Source organism: Condylura cristata, unplaced genomic scaffold (assembly GCF_000260355.1).
Source record: "Condylura cristata isolate star-nosed mole 26May11 unplaced genomic scaffold, ConCri1.0 scaffold00017, whole genome shotgun sequence".
Taxonomy (NCBI): Eukaryota; Metazoa; Chordata; class Mammalia; order Eulipotyphla; family Talpidae; genus Condylura; species Condylura cristata.
Genome location: NW_004567118.1, coordinates 14882609 through 14903510, shown reverse-complemented (window position 1 = coordinate 14903510; position 20902 = coordinate 14882609). Strand labels below are relative to the sequence as shown.

General features: G+C 34.1%; 1 protein-coding gene across 6 annotated transcripts in view; it reads left to right on the top strand.

The window, feature by feature from the left end:
* The window catches only part of BCAS3 (breast carcinoma amplified sequence 3), a 453152-nt gene that overhangs the window by 171526 nt on the left and 260724 nt on the right, over positions 1–20902 (top strand). For 4 of the 6 annotated variants that reach the window (XM_004684450.1, XM_012726273.1, XM_012726272.1 and 1 more), the window contains exons 17-20: positions 5506–5550; positions 12405–12529; positions 15285–15450; positions 17400–17500. In XM_004684450.1, coding sequence (XP_004684507.1) covers positions 5506–5550; positions 12405–12529; positions 15285–15450; positions 17400–17500 — 437 coding nt within the window. The remainder of the gene's footprint in view (positions 1–5505; positions 5551–12404; positions 12530–15284; positions 15451–17399; positions 17501–20902) is intronic. The other 2 variants (XM_004684452.1, XM_004684451.1) reach the window with 1 other exon arrangement.

The following is a 20902-nucleotide window of genomic DNA, read 5'->3' as shown; positions in this document are numbered from 1 at the left end:
TTCTATACCTTGAAGCTACACTTGGAAGAAACTAAGGCCTTTTTAGCAGCAGCTGTTGCATAACCCTAGTACAGTATACATTGATGAAGTAAAAGGAATATGGGTCAGCAATCAGAATCCATTTTCTGTGCATGGAGATGGGGAAAGAGCGTTGTCATGCTTTTATCATGTACACAAGAAATAGTTCTGTCCCTCTTAAAATTCAGTCTGGGCACTAATTGATTGACACTTTGTTTTATAATGTTCAATTTTTCATAGTAGGATTTATTAAGCATTAGAGTGTTTGATTAGAGTTTTGGTTGAATAATGAATCATACCTAATATTTTTAAATACTTACATATAATATTTATATATAATGTATTATTTATTTAAATATATAATATATACTTTCCACCATTGAGCTTTACTTTATGTGCACTAATTATAGAATAATTAATATTTGCACATCATTTTGTGGGTTTAAGCAGAGAGCAGTAACTCTCAAAAGTGGTTATAGTAATTTCCTGGAAATAAAAAATACACAAATAGTTAATGAATTACTCCATTGCTTTTAAGTAGTGGATTGTTTTTAGTGAAGTTTCTTCCTCTCCCTACATGTACTTTCCCCATCCTCATGTTTATATTTTTTCATTTCTTGTATACAACTAGAATAGTAGCTGTTGGGAAGTAGGTCATGATCCTACAGATGGCAGTTAGGAAGGTTTTGAACAAATACTGAATTGGGAGTCTGTAGTTCTCACTTCTATCTTGAGATAGAAGTTTCGCCACTTACTAGCAATGGGTCCTGATTAAATTTACTCATCTGAAAAAAAGTAAACATTTTTATGTACTGATTATAATCTTTCAACTTTAAAGTATATGTGATCCTGCTATGTTTGTGGCTGCCTCATTTTAGTTTCTAAGCCTCACTCAATTTTGAGCCTTATGCCAGTGATGAGCTAGAACTTCACTTAAAATATAAAGAAACAAAACAAAAAAGTGTCAATCAAAACCTAACACAGACTAGAACTCTGACTATAGAATTAAGGTTACCAGGGAAGGAATGGGAGGGTGGAGAGCAAAGGGGCCCAGTGAACTATGGGAGGACAGTGGTTGCATTGGTGGTGTGTGTGGTTTGCAGACGTGACCTAGGGAGTTACGGTCCGGTGCGTCAGGATCACTGACAGTGTTGTAAACCAACGTTCCTCATTCAGATACAAACAAGCAGTCAAAACACTCCACTTGGCAAACAGGGCAAACAGATGGTCAGTGTCATTTAGAAATAGAAGCATTTATTACCATGTAATTGATCACCTCCATTTGAAACACGGAGACCCAACCAGTTTCACACCTTACAGAATAAATGACATTGACATGTTTATATGTAAAATAGGCCTTGAAAAGACTAAATTCTGCTGCTAAATTCAGTCTGTTTTCACTTATTTGGACAGTTTGGTATAACCCTCCCACCTTATAGGCAACGTTCTGAGAAATGATGGGAAAGATTTGGAGAAACTCAGCAGATACAATAGTGGACTGTAATTTTTTACTTGCCATCACTGTCTTATCTAGCTATTAATTCTTCATAGCTTAGCTACAAATGTTTGATTCTAGGCATAAACATAATGGACTGTTATTTCATTCGCATAGTTTGTGTTTCCAGTTTTTGTGTTAAATCAGTAGAATACTTAAATCACACTATAGTTTGTTCCATTTTACTGTGTCTTTTCTTTTTTTAATGACGTACCTATTGTATGAACTAATATTAGCAAGCCTAATTTCTACTGAAGTATGAAAAGATGCTGTGTGAGTCTCTTTCTTCCATTGGGCAGAATTTATGTTTTTCTAATGAAAATTTTGTGTTTTTAGATTAAATTTGCAAGTTGTGTATGTCTCTAATTAGACATTTTTCCTGTTTCAACATCAAGTTGACCTGCGGAACCATAATTTGAGAGCCAACATGTTATTGATCATGTTTATAGAAATCAGCTAAAAGTAAAATGATGGAAAATTGAAAGTAACACTTGACAAGAGGATTACTTTTCTGATATACATGTGGTGACGGTGAGCCCATGTCAGTTGCTGCATCACGGGTGTACACAAAGCATAGCAGAGCATCAGCGCTCCCAAGAGCCAGCAGAGGGAATATGGCTTTAGTCACACTTTTCACATGTCTCACAGTCCTTCTTTAGTATTTCTCTTTCCAGTACCTTTTACATTTATATGGACTTATTATGATGTTAGTGAAACTCTAGTACCTAAGTTCTCATAGGACATGAAGAATTGGGGAATAGACCATGGCCAATTTGAACATGTAAGAATTAAATTCTGTACTTTCTTTATGTTTAAAGCATCTTCCCATTTGTTTTGTTTGCAAGTAGTAGACCAAAGTTTTTGTGGTTCTAGTTGGCATTCAACAAAGTGAATTTGTGTTTTTGTAGACTTAGCATAGCAAAATTGATAGGATATAAAACACAATCATTATTGTCTTCTGAGGATATTCAGAAGCAGCTCTTTGAAAACCCTTGGCCATACTCAATTATAAGCATTCAAGTAATAGGTATTTATGGATTTTTAGTCTCTTTAACCCTTCCTGATGTTTTGCATCAGAATTTTACTTTAAAAGGACATAAGCACGGCAGAATCAAGTGTTCTATAGTAATATTATTAAACCTACTGAAACTTCATATTGTTTGGAAAACACTAAAAATTTTAAATATCTGAATATGATCATTTGAGTTGCATGTGTTAATACAGACAATTTAAATTGAACATACATTTCCACTCACGTACTCTCTTCCTCTTCCTAACCACCCCTATGCAACTGTTGGGCTTACGAGGGGGAGGGAAAGTCCTAAGTGAAGACAGCTGGATCATGAACTTGTCCTTTGTGACTTTATATTTTCATTCTTTTGCTACCGAGGAAAGATGAAGCAGGCACATTTCAAAAGAACAGCTGACACTACCCATACAAAGTCAGTAATTACGTCAGTCTCTCTAATTCTTTGGAGTTGTGTCTTTACATGTATGTGGCAGAGTTCCAGTTTGTGGGAGCAGTCAAGAAGTAGGTGCATATAGATTGGAAACATGCCAAGTATACATAATAAAGTGGGTCCTCACCCTGTTTCTCTGGCCCGAGGTGTTCTCCTTAAACTGTGTTAACCAGTAGATCTCATTTGGTTGGAGAAGAGTAATTTTGACTGGCTGCTTTTGTGAATAATAGCATCTATCTTGTCTTTAAACTTGACTGTGCTGTTATTTAGTGCAGACCTGTTTACTACACTGTTTAGAAAGTCAACAGTACGTTTTAGGAAATTGGCAGAGAATATCTTTTTCTACAAAATACTCTGCTACTGCCTGGAAGGGAAAATCTAAGAGTTTTTTTTCCCCCTCTAAGTTTATGTTTTATTTGTGTGGCTAGTATATGGTTCCTTTTTATACCTAAGGAAACCTAAGCCTGATAAAAAGTATTTCTTGGCTTAATGGGTGGGGATTACCAGCTGTTCTTTTGAAATTCTTAAGCTTTAAGGATATGTTTTATTTTATTTCATTAGTTTTGGGGTCAGCAGAAGTTTTATAATTCTTTACAAATCAGGTGTAGATGAAATGAGATTGGAGTTGGTTGATAGACAAGACACTGAAGAGTAACTCAAGCCTAGGTGTTTTACATCCTGAGTACTTATGTCAGAATCATTTTGAACACAAGTGTCCTGTCCAGTAGCTAAAGTTCAAGGAAGTTGGGTACTACCTACCATTTTAGAAGTAAGTGTGGACACATAGCATCATACCGAGCCTCCCCTTCACTGAGCATTTCTAAATTGCATCCCAATACTTTCGAGGGGTTGAAGACTTGAAGTGGTCTCAGTTATTCAGTTTTTGCCAAAGGATGGGGTGAGTAATACTTTGTTTCTGATCTGATTAGTGAATCCTGACATTAGTTTATAGGATTGTGACTTTTTGTTGTTGTTAATGCAACTGAATACAAGTTTTTGATATACATTTTGCAAATAAGAACCTTTGGCTTTACCCAAGAGTCTTACAAATATAGAACTCAGGCCCTACCCAGACCTACCTTGTCAAAATATGTATTCATTTTCATTCTAACATTCATCTTTCATCCTGACAAGTAAATCCTAACATTATCATTTTCAAAATGTTGAATAGAAAACAGTAAAGTTTATAATATACAGAAAACATGTATCAAATTGTTTTTATTTTGTGCTGTTCTGATTTGCATGTCCATGTACCCACAAGCTTGTACCTTTAAATTTCTGTGGCTCATAGAAGAAGCACACAATCCATTATTTTAAATTTGAATGATGACATCATGTCCCTGGTTGTGATATAATCACCAACTGAGAGAGATTTCCCTGCTTTATATTAACATCTCTAGAGTTCTTTCTTTTATTTTTAATGTCTCAATTCTTTTAACTCTTATACTTTGTATCTCTCATCTATGTTCCTTTCTGTGTATGTTCTGTGTTTCAGGCCACATAATTACTCAGTGTTGTGAAAACTTTTCCCTTAAGTTATAATTTGTGGACAAATACTCAATACACTGTGAGATATGTGCTAATTAGTACAGTTTTTGTAATATCCCTAACACAAAGGTGAAGAACTATTCAAATTGTCTAGAGTGTTTTTCATCTGAATTTGTTAGTCATCCCTGCAAATGTCAGATGGTACCACACAGCATTTTGTTTTGGGTCTAATTAAACCAGTCAGTCTTTGTGTGGAAGTATGCATAGCATGCATCAGTATTGTAAACAGAATTTTAAGAGAAATGTGTAACATTGAACTCTGATTTTTGTAGCTGCAGTTGTATATACCACAAAAAGTTTTGGTTTTAGACGACTGTAATCCAGTCTAGCCTGTTGAAGGCCAGGTGGAGGAAGTTATGCTCTTGTATCACTATTAAGATACCAATGAGTCCCTTGGAATGTGAACTATAATAATAATTAAAAAAAAACAACAGCATACTACTTGTATTTAGTGTTTGTTCCTTTGGCCAGTAATATGCAGTTTAGCTCACCATCCATAACCCGCATAGAAAATGTGTTTATTTCTCTGGTGCTGACTCTTCGAATGGCAAATAACAACACCAATTTTTTGTTGAGTTACCTTTAAGTAATTTTAAACATTTCATGTTACACAACCACACATCTGTTGCCTTCGATCCCACTTTGTCTCCATCTGATTATTCCATTTAACTTGTACTTTGTTTTAAAGGGCCTCAGCAGCAAAAAATATTTTATTTTGCCTTAGAACCCTACAGGGGTGCTCCAGAAAAGGGGGAGAAAGAATATTTTGAAATCTTTAGCCCTATGAAAATTAAAGGACTTGTTCTTATACATTGTTGTTTATTGATTGTATCAGATTTGTGCCTTCAACAGAATTGCAAATGATTGCCAGTTTTTTTTAGTTATTTGATCCATACTTTATAACAGTATGATAGACATGTATCTGTTAATGTTAAATGAGTTTTCCTCTAATTTTTTGTGCATTTTCCCCCCTTTTCCATAAAGGCCTTATCTGTTTGGAGCGGGGTGTTTTTCCATAAAAGCTCCATGGTGAGTCCCAGTTCAGTCCCGCATGCCTAATTCATTTGCTGTACTCTCAGAAAGTGACTCTGTTTTGTACTTTTGTTTTCAGTTGCATGGCCTGATCACAGATAGATGCACCGAATTAGTGGATAATTTGTTGGTGGGACATGAATGTCGATATTTAAGATTTAAAAGAACAATTAGTTTGGTTTCACTTTATTTCTTAAAATGGCAGATCAGCACAGATTAATATTGAAAAAATTAGAAGAATTCTCTCATAAAGCTAATGTATAAGATGAAAGATTTAAAGCTGTGAGTATTATGGTGATAGAATCTCCCTACATATCCTGCTAATTAAACATTTGAAGGCATGAATTGTTTTAAAATATAATTGATTTAAAGTGTACCAGAAATTTCTTATAAACTTTTACTGCATTTTATTTGGTCCCAAAGGAACAACAGTTCATTCAAAACAGTTCTGTTTTAAAAAGATCAGCTATTTAAGCAGTGACATAGTGAGGAAATTCATTATTTTGAGTTATTAGCACCTATTTACCACAACTTATCTAACAAATTCTCACATAACAATGTATAAAATATTAGAAATGCTGAACATAGAAAAGAATCTGTACTTTTATGTACATATGTGAAGTACGGTATATTTAGAACTTGGTGTAATATGTTTTATATGATAGTTAAGAGTCAGGGCTCCAGAATTTAGGTTGCCTGGGTCTTAAATCACTGTTCACACATTTATTTCTAATATTATCTTACTTTTTTATTATTAAATAGTTAATAGACCAGTAGACCCACATTGAGGATTCAATGAACTGACAATATAAGTTGCTCAGAACAGTAGTTGGTGTATATAGTAAAAGCTCAATGAATATTAGTTGCTACTATTACTATATGTTGTTTACAGGGAAAATAATCATTATTGAAAAGAAATTTCTTTGCATTAGTTCTTTTTTTTCTTTTAATAGTGAGCCAGATTTAGTCAGGATACTTAGGAGCCCTGTATCTATATATCTACCTATCACAATTGCCATAGGACGTTGTTCATACTACACTTTTGTCTTTTGAATTAAAATAAAGTTTAAATAATTTTGTAAATTGACATAACCAACTTTACTGTTCATATGCCTCATTGAAAATTTCATTATCATATAGGACACGAGTAACAAATTAATCATAAAAATTTCCTGAATACAACCCAGCGTAAAGGTTATTAACACACAGATTGTGAAAATATTCTAAAATATTTGTGGTATAATGAGTAAAAATTCCATGGAAAAAAATCTTTATTACTTTGTCAACCAGTAATCTTCACAAAATAAGTAAGATGCATGAATCTTACATAGGAGTTTATAATAAGCAGTCGGGTTTCAAAATACCAGATTCAACATATGACAAGTTTTCTTTGTAGGCTAACCTTAAAATTAAATTCCATTTTTGGATGAATTTCTCATTTTGAGTACAAAGAGGAGAGCTTTAGTATGTTAATAAAGATTGAAGTTTTAGCATAGAGTTAAGGTGGAGCAACAACTGTTGTATGTTAAATAAGAAAAGCTCATTCCTTCAACAACTTATGTGCGCCTCAAATTTAAGCAAAAGCACTTGTCAACCAGAAATGATTTGAGGTTGAAACAAGATTAAAAGAGCCAGATTAAAGAAAGGGATATATGAAATATAGTAGACTTTTAAATCATTGCCTGTCTTTTAGAAGACTGCTTTGTGGTTTGTTTGATGCCATCGTTAGCTCACAAGAAACTCGCTTTCAGTCACTTATGCTAACCTAAAAGATCTTCCTTTAAAATATGTTTCTTTACTAGTGGTGCATGTTTTTCCCATTAAGATCTTAATGAAACCTCAAATTAAGGCAGCAAAATGAATATAAATTTGACAACTTCTTCCATGTTGTTTATAAGAGCTTCTTTGTTTTAAAAGTTTTTGTATTTTTCCATGATAGTTAACATTCAACCTGAGAATGTTTTCATTTACTGTTCTGAAATAAAACATTCTGCTCCATAAATGTGTTTTTAGTATTGCCAGTTGTAACAAAATAGATGTATCTTAAGTGAATATGAAATTTTTACAGTTCCTGTTAACATGTAATCTAAATTTCAAACAGATTTTATTACATTCAAGTTGCAGCATTTACATTTAGATTTTGCTTTTGATAGAGCCTAATTTTTAATAATTCATCATTCTTTATGAACTGGTCTAGCTCCTACATTTATGCAGTCAGTTTAAATCCAGGTCAGTTTAAAATGATGTCTTTCTCTTTGATAAGACTTGTGTTTGAAAGTTAGCTATGCATGCTATCTTCAACATTTTATGCATTTCCAGTATTTTATATCCTCTAGGTTACTTGACTTGGGATTCCTGTGTAAAGTAATGTGGAAGAATTATATATGTGAAGTATTTTTATACATACAACATGAGAGAGATAATTCCATTATAAATTCAAAAAATGAATTTGGTCTTCAGTATTAGAAGAATCAAGAATTTATTAGGCCCTAAGTGTGTATGCAGTGTAATGTTTATTGTAATTTTTTTGTTTATCAAAATAGAAAGAATATGTGTAATAGTATGGCTATGAAGTCCATTTGAATATATTCCTTATTCATAACCTTGTTTGTATTAAATATGGTAATTTCACATGTCAAATTATATTTATATTTTAACCAGGAAGCTCTTGAAAGTATTTGATCTATATAAGTAGCTCATTTAATCAAATCTTTTGATGATATTTAAACACTTTAAATTTTATTTTGGGATAAGATTTATATGGAGTGGAGGATCTTATCTGCTAAATTTGCATGATTTATTAGATCTTTCAGAATAGTTTGTGGTAGAATAATTTAAGATGTTACTGATATGTTTAGTTCTTTTTCATCAAGTACTTTGGTTTTCTTTAGTTGCTACTTTAGGATATTAAAATTGTGTGAGAGGAGACTTCTAAATTCCTTTTAAATTTTATTCACAGTGTATTAAAATGGTGAAAATATTTTAAGGGGAGAATGTTATACTGCCTGTAATTTTTATATCAGTGTTTTATCACACACTTGAACTGTAAGTTTGTACTTTTCTTTTAGCAAAGAAATTAAACGGTGCTTCTATCTCAGTTTAGCTCTTTCCATGCTTGTGTCCTAAACAAGGCTCTGAACTTTATTGTTGATTTTTGTGTCATCCATAGTTAAACCACTTACTTCCTATTCAGGAGTACGTAGTCAGCTTACCCAGCTTGACATTGTTTTCATATAGTTTTAAAGCAGCTATCATTAGGGTTTTACTTTTTTTTCCTCCCGTGCCTTAGAGTACGGATAAAAAAACAGGCAAGAGAAATTCAATATGTCGATGTGATTGGATTACATAATATAGTTAAAGCCAATGGAGAGAAGATTGGGAAACTTCAATACTCTTTAAAAATATTTTTTGAAGACCTCCTAATGTTAATGTCACTACAAGTCCTAATGGTAGTAAAATTGATTCCATTCTATGTTTAGATGACTATGTCTCCTCAATAGAAGTTACAAGATAAAGTCCTGGTTTTTAAACATAACATCTTGTTTACTTTTTGTTTCATTGTATGTTTCACTTTTGATTATTGTACTATTCTCTTGTATCAAGTTTAGTAAATATGATCTTTTGTGCTCATTATTTGCCTACGATTTTGAAATTGCAGTTCATTCCATGTTTTCCTTTATATTTTGCTTATAAGCCCTACTTTTAATTTTTGAATGTGGTATTGTTTATCATGGGCAAAAGGGAGTAAAGAATACGACTTCTCAGTTTCAGTAGGAAGGAGCAGAGCAGCCCTGTCAGTATCTTTTATCTTCACTTGTAACTGTAATCAACAGTGAAATTGCTATACACCCATAACATAAAAATATAATTGTTATATCACTACATTGATGCATAAGTGCGTAGATGTGAGAAGACCTCCCCAAACCACTTTTTAAGAGTGCTAGTGTTTGTAATGGGATTTTATAAGTTCCTTTCAGAGGCTAAGGTTGATGTTCAGAGGAAGAAATGAAAATGGTTTGTATTGGAATGCTTTCCTAAAAGGATTGGGTCACTAATCTGTAAGTGAAAATACTTTACAAGGCTAGCCTTTTTTCTCTTTTATCCCATTCACATCTGTACGATTTTTCAATGCTTTATCCTTCTTCCCTGTAAAGGTTGTTTTGTAGTAGAAATATTGTCAATGGAGAAAAGTTAAATTCTGTTTCTCCCAGCACTCATTATCTTGTTCCTTTTAAAATTTTGTATGAAGGGCAGATTGAGTCCAAGATAAGTTTTCTCTTATTTAGAGTATCACATAAAATAGTAATATTTTATTAAGAAGACTTTTCCTTTTTGTCTGAAAGTACACACATTATTATATTCCCATTTTGTTTAACTATCACAATAGTCATTGCAAACACAAACTGATGGTAAGAATAACCTGTTAGCACTATGTTCATCAAATATGTTCCATGCTCAATAGACTATGTCTTGTAAGAGATTGAAAGTTATTTTCAGAATTGTAAACTCCATTATTTACTAAACAGAAACTTCTACTAATTTGATTTATTATGGTCCTATTGAAGGAAAAATAAGAGATTGGGAGAATATGAATACAAATAATTCTTCATATAATTTTACCATGAGATAATGTGTTCTTTGCAGAAGAAGATGAGTTAATGCAAAAAAATAATATGTGATACTTTTTAGTTTTATGTTCTGAAAATGAGTGATGCAACACTCTAGACATTTTTAGAAATTTTTAGCTTTCGACTTTGGTTGACTGGACCATGAGGAAACATGAAGAATACTTTTGTACAACACTAAAGACTAAATTGATGTCCTATCACAATCATATTCTCCTTTGTTATTATGCTGTGTAGGTAGCTATCTGGCAGTAGCAACTACTTTTAAGCCTTTTTTAGATGCATAATTTAGCTGCATCATAGTTATGGCTGACTCCTTATTTTGCCATCTTGTTGCTTACCACTTGAATTAAATAGATTTGCAAAGAGCTTTGCATTTGCCCTGGTGATCAGATTAGTGATGTTAAGGAAGTAATGGAAACAAAGACTTTAAAGGAAAATTGACATTCTGTGGTAGAGACCCTCATGAACAGAAGTTAAAGTGTTGATGCTGATTGGGAGATACCAGAGGAAGGTTCACGGTCTATCCAGATGCAGGTGGAGAGGGATTTTCTTTCTCTTTGTTAGTTGCTACACTGCAGCACATACAACATGGAAGGGTTGAAACTGTTTGTAGAAACTTTATTTCCTCACAGAAACATTAAGAGCTGGCAGTGGGAGTCTGTGGCTGGTGTTGCTATTTTAGGTTGGATATGATTTTTAAGGAGAATGATGTGAAGTGTTTAAGAAATGTTAATGATGGTTCAGAAGAAGCTTTTTTATGTCTGTGTGACAGCATGCATTAGTATTTTTTGTTACCTAAGTGAGGGACCAAAAAGACCAACTACAGTTATCTCTAACCAGGACTTTTTGTTTCCTCCAGAGGAAAAAATGCTCAGGAAATATTTGAGGGATTATAAAGGACCTGAATGGAAACTGAGATTGTCAAAGCCAAGTCTAATTTTTTTGTATGTTCCATTCACCCTTCATCAGATTTTACAGTCATTCTTAAACTTCATTGAGCATGCACCAGAACCTTCTATTGGCCCATGAAAAAGCAGACCCTATTGCAGAATTTCTGATTCAGAAGGTCTGGGATGTGACCTGGTGAATATTTGCATGTCTAAGAAGTGCTCAGTTATGCCTACTGGCCAGGGAGCATGCTTTGAGAACAAACAGAATAATCCCCACATATTAGTATTCTGATCTCAGAGAGATTAAGTAACTGAACCACTATCACACAGCTAATAGTGGCAGCATTGGGATTCAGATTCAGGTTTCTTACAGACTCCAGAAAGCAATCTTTCTCCATCCAACCAAGCCTTTTTCAAAGATCCAGAGATAAAGGAGGACAAATAAAAGTAAAAATAAAATTACTTAACGCTGTAGCAGAACAGAACTTGTGGCTCTGATGAGCTGTAATATTCCTGTAGAGTGAGTGAGGGTACTATCTGTCTATAAACTAGAGAAACTACCTTTCATAAACCTAAAGAGAAGATTAAAATACAGGATCAGAAAGAATGTGAAGTCTTCATATTAAAAATTGAAAGCTCACTTTCAGGGAAAATATGAGGAAAGTTTTTTTTAAATTAGTTATTTGAAGTTGCAGTGGTACCAAATATGTTCCCAAACATGAGAAACTAAAGATATTTATCTTTTAGAGGCTTTTGATATTTATCTCTGCTATGATATTTTCTCAACAAAAATTAGACATAATTATTTATCATAAATAAGTTTTGAAAAATAAATGATACATAGGCATATTAGTGAATATGATTTCATTAGATCACCCTATACATTGTCTAATTCTACATTGTGTCTGAGGTTTTTCTGGGTTTCATTTACATCATACATGCTGTCTCCGCTCAACTGTTTTTTCAAGCCAACATTATATATGTCAAAGTGAAATGATAAAATATTTTATTGTTGTGTGATGTTTAATTTGGTTCTATTCCTACTTTGAAATATCCAGGGAAGTGTTATTTATCCACAAAGAAGGGAGTTGGATTTTATCAGGAGTTAATTTTTATTGTTCTAAGAAGTTGCTTTTCTGATAACACGCTATAACTTGGAACTAATTTTACTCTTACCACACTTCAAATCACTGTTTATTATTTAAATCAAAATGCATGTTCACATTGGAGGGCTTGAATATGTAAGATTGGGATTTAAAGGAAAATTTGTCATCGTCTCACAGACTGTGATTTCAGCATGGTAATTTTTTTACTATTATTTTAATTTTTAAAGCAAAGTTAAACCACCTCCACAAATTTCACCCAGTAAATCCATGGGCGGAGAATTTTGCGTGGCTGCCATTTTTGGGACATCCAGATCATGGTTTGCAAATAATGCAGGTCTGAAGAGAGAAAAGGGTAAGTATTTTGACTGAATCTTAACCTTGCAATTTGTAATTTTTGTTCTTCAGGAAAATTTATAACAGCTCCTCATCAGTGCTCTTAACTCCCAAATCTCCTCATTTAGTTAGCATGTTTCTCCTTAATTTGTTCAAGCATAAAAAGGAAATGTTTTGTTTCAATGTAAATTGGAATTAAATGACCATTGAGTATTTTTGCTTTTGGGGGAGGGGGTTGTTGTTATTGACACTATGCAGGTCTTCTCAATGCTGCCATTTCTGTAGCATTAGATGTAGCTTTTATATTGTCTCTGGGGCATGGGGAAGAAAAACCCTGTTATCTCTACTTAGAGAAAAAGAACTTGAGATTTAAAAAAAAAAAGATGAAAGAAATATTTCAGCTAGATGCACTAGCTAGGTGTGATTTCAGAGTTTGAACCCAGATTTTTGATAATAAATGGTAAAACAGCCACACTGCCATGATACTTTGGACAGTATGATTTCTGTCCCCAGGTGTGGTCACCATAGTTTATCCAGCATCAAAGCCCAGTACCATATTACCTTGTGCTGTTACCCTCTTCCACCCTCCCCTTCAGACCCCTTCCTCTCATCCCTCCCCTCAGGAATGCCTCATATCTACGGACAGCTTTCAAGGTTTTTCTTTGACTCTTTATTTAATTTTTCTCAAATCCACATATAAGTGAAACCATTGATATTTATCTTTTTCATTCTGAATTATTTCACTTAGCATCAGCCCTTCTAGCTGCATCTCTGTTGCCACAAATGAACACTGCCATGATGTTAATTAAAAGATAAAAACAGATTCACCCCCAGAAATAAGGATCATCTTTTGTGGTAACCATTGATCCTTTGAATTTATGTATACATTTCTTAACCCCTACGTGATCACCATAATCAGAATATAAATGTTTATGTAATTACTGTTTTAGTGTGTGAGTTTCTGTGCAGAATAGAATGTCTAAATTCATAGACAAATGATTTCATTATGAATGTAAGATTCCCCGCCCTCCCCCCCCCCCCCCTTTTTTTTTTTAGCATTACTAAAGTAGGTCACAAACTGAGTTGTTAGCAAGGCACTTCTTTGAGGCCCTCTGTAGGTTGTGTTGTGCTTGGCAACATGTCTCCCCTTTCCCCTTAATACTGGCAGCTAGTCATCAGCTCTTCCCCTGTTATCACCTTTCAGTGATCCTTTTCTTGGAAATAGGATCTTTGGCACAGCAGGTTCCTTACCTAAGTGGGTGAGGATAAGGCATTCAAGTCTTCCATTTTCTTATCCCATCTTTATTTTTTTTTTGTGACATTGTGAAAGCTAAACAATGATATCAAAATGACTTTTTGTACTAGTTAAAACCCTCTGTGGAGCTCAATTTCAAATCCTTTTCTCATCTGTTCTAATTACCCTTTTAACTTGCTACTCCTTTATATCCCACTGACTGGTCATTAGCCATTTTCTCAAATCAGCTGTAATTGATTCCTTTAGCAAAGAGATAAGTGACCCACCCAGCACTCACGGGTGATTATATGCTTCTTGCTCTACTGTAAAACTAAAGTCCTGTAAATTAATGTAGGTTCTTGCTCTACTGTAAAACTAAAGTCCTGTAAATTAATGTAGGTTAGTAGTGAGAACGTGTATGCTCTGTATACTGCTTGATTAGCTCCATTCTCAGTACCTGACCTCAGAATATGATGGTCTGTATTTACCATGGTTGACAGAGGTCCCTTCAGAAGTTAAAAAGTAAGAGGATTTGGGGTAGAAGTGCAAGTGTGTTTTTCATTTGTTTGATTTAAGTAATTTTTTATTGAAGTGTCACTGGTTAAGCAAGGAATTAAAGGAGAAGTTTTCTAAGATAAAGTAGATGAATTAAACTAGTCTCTCAGATAAGTGAGTAGGTTTATCATGTCTTAGTCCATATAGGCCTTTCCTGTTATCATTCATTTTTCATAATATGGGACAAATTACAGAAAAGTATGAAAGACTATACAATGGTATTTCACTGTATTAGACTTTTGAAAATAATTCCATCATTCAGTAAATCAGTTTAAGATTAAAAAAAATTTTCGGGGGGGGCCCTCACTGGTGGCGCAGCTGGTAAAGCACAGCACTAAGAAGCTAAAGCCACTTCTGCATGAGTTTGATTCCCGCCTGCCCTGGAGGTGACCCACATGGCGTGGCAGACCTCTCCTGACCCGCCCGCTGCTCCCCTCAGCAGTGTACTTCGTTGATCTGTCTGTTCTGTTCCCCACTCTGTTGAATCCTCTCACCACCCCACACCTCTGGCCTGTACCCCAGTTCTGTAAGCAAAAATAAATACATCTTTAAAAAAAGGAAAAAGAAATTTTGATAGTTTAACTTATAGCAGAAGTATAAAGGACCAAGAGAGAAAATAATAATAATGAGGAACAACTATATACCAGAGACATTTTATGGGGGTGAAATGGGGAGTGGGATCAAAAATGATGGGAGGAGCGATACACAGTGGACTATGGTGATGGCACATGGCGACGGGAAGCCCACGGGGATTACAGCTGAGACAGAAAACAGCACAAAATGATGTTACTAATTTTTTTTTTTGATAATTTAGAGGTTTATCTTTCTACATACAAAGGGCAGCTTTTATGCAAGGAAGCTGTACCAGGTCTTATTTCCTCTCAGCAGCCTTCTAGCAGGATGACAGGGTCAATAACTTGTGCTGTTATGCTTTGTTTCTTTTCTGCCATTATTACACATTCAGACTCTGTTTTTCTTTTTGTAGATCAGTCCAAACAAGTTGTAGTTGAGTCTCTCTACATTATTAGCTGCTATGGGACCTTAGTGGAACACATGATGGAGCCACGGCCACTCAGCACTGCTCCCAAGATTAGCGATGACACCCCGCTGGAAATGGTGACCTCACCTCGAGCCAGCTGGACTTTGGTTAGGTAGGTCTTCCTCTGATTTCTCTTTTTTAGCTTTATTGAGGTATAAAATATTAAAAGCATACAATTTGGTCCGTTTTAACATATGTCTACTGCTGTGAACCCATCACCATCATAAGCACAGTAATAAACATCCATCATCCTAGTATATCTTCACTCGGTGAGCATCTGTGGGTCTGCTGTGTCACCATAGGTTAGTTTATAATTTCTAGGATTTTATATAAATGGCATCAGTGAGTATAAACTTTTTGTTCATCTTTTACCTGGCAAAATCATTTTGATTCCTCTCTGTTTTTGCTCAAAACAATTATTTTGACATGATGCAATACACCTATTTAACATGAGTTTTCCTTAGGATGTGCTCCAGTTATCAACATTTTCATCACCCACAAGCAATCCCATACTTGCTAGCAGTCATTGTCCATTTTTCTTCTCCCTATCTGCTTTATGTACCAGTTGCTACAGGCTTATTCTGTACATATCCCATGAATGGAAATCAAAGAATGTGACTTCATACTATGTTTTTAAGGACCATCCATGTAGTGGCATACATCCCCACTTCTTCTTCTGGTTGAATATTATTCCATTGCATGGATATAGCACACTTTGTGTATCTCTTCCATCAGTTTGTCAGCTTTTCTCCTTTTTAGCTGTCATGAACTATGCTGCTAAAAACATTTGTGAGTACATTTTTTGTATGGTCATACGTTTTCATTTGTCTTTCATTTACCTTGGAGAACAGCTCTCTTTTGAACTGCTTTATTTCTTGCCTGTTTACGTTACATTTTCTGAAACATAGGTTTTTTTTTCTATTCCACATTAGAGCTATAGTGCTCCCCTATTTCCAGTGTCATGCTGGGTGAAAATAATATTGAAAGTCATTTAGGGGAATGGAAACTCATCCGAATAGGTTGGTAGAACACTTCCTAGCATATAATGGTTAAGTATGGAAGAAATGTGAAGTCCCTGTGGCAGAGGACAGTGGATGCGGGATGTAGCGGTGTGCTGACGTGCATCTGATCCACAGGGCTGAACCTGTGACGCTAAGTCACATACAGTGTTGTAACCAGTGTAACCACAATAAAAAAGTAACAAGAGAATATAGAACTTGTGAACATGATAAAACTGTATTATAGACTAAGCTAATACAGGAAACCAGAAATCTCACAATGTCGTATTCATTAACGTCTTTTTCAGCTAGCATGAAGAATTAAACCTGTTCAGTAGAGTGTAAAATAGTTAAAAAAAAAATTGGGCTTGACATGTATGAAGGAAAGAGACAAAAATGGATATGAAAATGATCCCTTTCCTTTTGACATTTTAAAATATTCTTATATTGATTTTTAGAGGCTCCAACATTCTTTACCTCTACTTTGCTGCACTGGATTGATGTGATCAATATCTTATTTATCAAGCTATTTAGGGATGGGCAGATCTAATAAAAATTACAAAACCCTCATTGTTTAAATAAGTGACTTATTTTGACTCTCGGATGTTAATTAGATCTAGAATAAGTCAACTATTAACATGACTGAGCTTTTCAAATCAGTTTTCTTGTTTGATAATTTATTTTAAAATAATTCACATATTGTAAGACTAGAGAGGTCAAAATATTGTCAGAAAGTAGGTAAAATTAGAACACCTCAATTGTGATAATAATAATTCTACTATTCTTCTCTGTCCAATGTCGTGAATGTCAGTCTATCCCAATAGAGTGTCTTCTGCTACTAAATTGATGTTGACTCTATATAATTTGTATGACTCATTACCACCTTTTTATTCTTTATAAGCAGACGGCCTTGTGTTTCAGGCTTCAGCTCTCCAACAAGTTCATTTTAATGATTACGAAGACAGTGTGAGGTTTTATCAAAGTCTATAAGTGGTGACAGTGATGGTGATTTATATCCCATCTATTAAGCTTAAATATTAATATTCTTCTGCTGTTTCCTTAGAACTCCTCAGTGGAATGAATTGCAACCACCATTTAATGCAAATCACCCTCTGCTCCTCGCTGCAGATGCAGTACAGTATTATCAGTTCCTGCTTGCTGGCCGTAAGTAGTATTCATTGTTTTCCTTCCGTACAGTATTTTGAGATTTAATCTTAAAATGCTGACTTCTCATTCAACCATGCATATTACTACTGGTTCATAGGTCATAGGCTATGAATAATCACACTGAAGCAAGTAAGATATGTAATGGAAGTTTAAGCCGTCAGTATAGTGCACTTTAAGTCTGCCTGGACTGTTCATGTTTCCTGCCCCCCCTTGCAATTGAAGGGGGAATATCTGGTGGATTAAAAAGTTTATTTTTTGAAAATGAGGCTGCTAGAACAAGTTTCCTAAAATTTGTTATCTATTTCTGACTTAAAAAAAAAAAAGCAAATACACATTTCACTGTGAATGTTATCTCATCAGGTATGTCTTTTTGTAGAATTTTTTTGTACAATAATGAAGTGATAATCACCCCTCCATTGTGCTTATGTTTGTTTGTTTATGTTCATAACTAATCTCTAACATTTGTGGAGATTGATTCAGGTTCTTTTTTTCCTTAATGAGGAAATGTATATTGAAGTAGAAACAGCCTGTTTAGTAGGGGAGCCTTGAAGAGACAAGTTAGTATTTATTACCTAATTTACATGTATAGAATTAAAATTTTTTTCCCATTTTGTAGAATTGACTGGGTCCCTAATTTAAATCAATGACTCTGAGCCCTGTATGTTTTTATGAAATTTCCTGAAAATCAAAAATGACGGGCTACTAATGTATTTTAGTTTACCAGCCTGTGTTACACAAATATGTAAAAAATATTTCCAAAGCCATTTTATTTCATGCTTATAATGTTTTAACTGTTATACTGGAAACACAGAAAATTTATTGACTTTGCTCTAAAAGTTATTAAAGTCCAAATCATAACAAATAGTTGGCAGTCTTGCTAGTTCAGATAATTGAATCACTGATTGTTCCAGCATGTATTTGTTGAGTGACTTACATGTGTTAGCCACTTATGATTTGAATGTGAATTTTAAGTTTCTTCTCAGTGAATTAATTCTCTAATTTGGATGGTGCTTAATAGATAAGTAAAATAAAATGAGGCTACCACTGTAGGCAGTATCAAATCTACAAACATTTTCAGGCATTGGAATGACACTGTGAGAACTGTATTTTAGAAAGATCATTCTGCAGTGTTCTAATAGGAGGTTCGGAGCTGCAAAGGCTTAGTGAGGCGGAATAAGAAAGGATGGTTTTATATATGTCTGTATTACAGAGGAAACAGGGCAAACCTGTGGGATATTGCAGAGTTGGAATGGAAAAGAATTAGGAACATTTGAAGGAAAGTAGTCATGCGATTTCTATACAATTTATTTCAGTGAGACTTTCTGAATTCCAGATGGAATGGAATTGGGATCAGGAAGAAATGACCAGTGTTCCAATCTGAACTACCTCTCAATAACTTGATAAATATAAAATACCAATAATAATTCTTTTTCTCATAAGGATTTTATTGTGATCAATGACATGATGCCGATGCCAGTGTCCCTTTTAAAAAGTATAAAACATTACGCTGAAGTTAATATTTTTCGCATCTTTATTTCTTACTCAGAAGGGTACATTTTCTAAATAATAGATTCAGTAACATAATATTGGAGTACCTCTTTTGATTATGTGATTTGACTATATTATCTGCTTTCTAAGACAGTTATAAATTAATATATTCTCTTATCTTGTGAGATGTTACTGTAGCTGTATTTTAATAGGTAAAAATGTATAGTTAATAGGTATCTAATTCTGTATTAATTGCTTATTTGCAATGAGTGCAGAGACATAGAAACAGCTTAGATTTTAAAATCACATTATCTAATACAAAGAAATGCTATTTGATAGAAGGAGAAGACTTCTAATGTAAAGCTCACACTTATCAAATCTGTATTCTTTGGTTGTATTTGGATCTGTCATTTGGATCTGTCAATCAAGTGAGGCAAATTTATACAAACTCCGGAAAGTATAATAATAGTACACAAAGAGTGACTTAAATAGGAATGGGAAAAAGATTTGTCTTAGGACAAGAGAGTCCGAGAGCAGGATGTTTAGCACGAAATCCCTATCGCCCTTCCATATTTATAATCTTAATAAATGCACTGTTAGTCAATAAACAAAGTTCTATATATGTGGCAAAAAGGGTGACTGCTGGGAGTGGGAAACCTGCCGGAAACTCTCAGAATTCTTACCTGACATTAAGATGCAATATGTTAAACACTCCATATTTTGTGTTCTTAACACTAGTCACTAGTCATTCGGGGGTTACTGGGAAACAAATGAGTCAAGCTTTATAGTTCCCTCAATTTACTACCTTCAAAGGGTTTCTAGGCTGTATTCCAATGCAGGAAAAGGCAGTGAATACACAGGGCTCTGAATTTAAAGGCCCCAGCTAAGAGTCCAGTAACATGAAGGAAGCACAACTGTCAATAAACTACCATGAAGTATTCTAAATTAAATTTTATAAAATGACAACCACACTTTTTCTTTTATCTATTGTTTGTGGCCACTTTTAAACAAGAACCACAAGTTGAGTAATAGTGTAGAAACCATAAGGCCCATAGAGTCCCAAATTTTCATAGTTTGCTACCTCCAGACCTAGAATTTGCTATGCAAGGGATAAGAGAAAATAAATACATGCAGACCCAGAGATCTTAAGATCTGAAGACAGTCTTCCATAGTTATTTAGCATATTGCTTGTGATCTGGGAAACTATAGTAAGTCAAGGAATCAACCAGAGAGTTTCAAATGACAATGTCTACAGCTCAAATGAAGTAGCTATGGGGAAAGACCCAAATCAAGTTTAAGCCTAGGTAAAAAGGTGCATTGGTTAACACTGAAGATTGACTAGAAATTGTAAAAGAATCAATGAAGTTGAAGATAAATAAGTAGGAAATCAGATATAAAGTATAACCCACAGATGCCCAGAACGTAAAATTTAAAAATCCCAAGCGTAAGAAACATGAACAAAATCATGCTAAAGCACATCATAATCAAACTTGAAATTCTGAAATGTCCAGAGAGTAAAAGAAAGAAATTATATACCAAGAAACAACAATAACAGTGACCCTCTGACTTTGTTTTAATATTGAAATAACTGTTGACCTAGAAAGCTATGCCCCCCCAAAACATTCCTTCAACATGAGCACAAAATTAAAAAATCCTAAAGACATGAAAAAGATTAAAGAATTCATCAACAACAGACTTGCTCTGCATGGATGTTAAAAGAAATACTTCAAATAAAGAAAAAAGAGCACCAGATGTAAAGGAATGAAGAACATTAAAAGTGGTGAAAACATAATACAATTCACATTTAACATAAAAACTGCTTTAGTAGTATTGGGATATCAGATGGATAGATAGATAGATAGATAGATAGATAGATAGATAGATAGATAGATAGATAGATAGATAGATAGA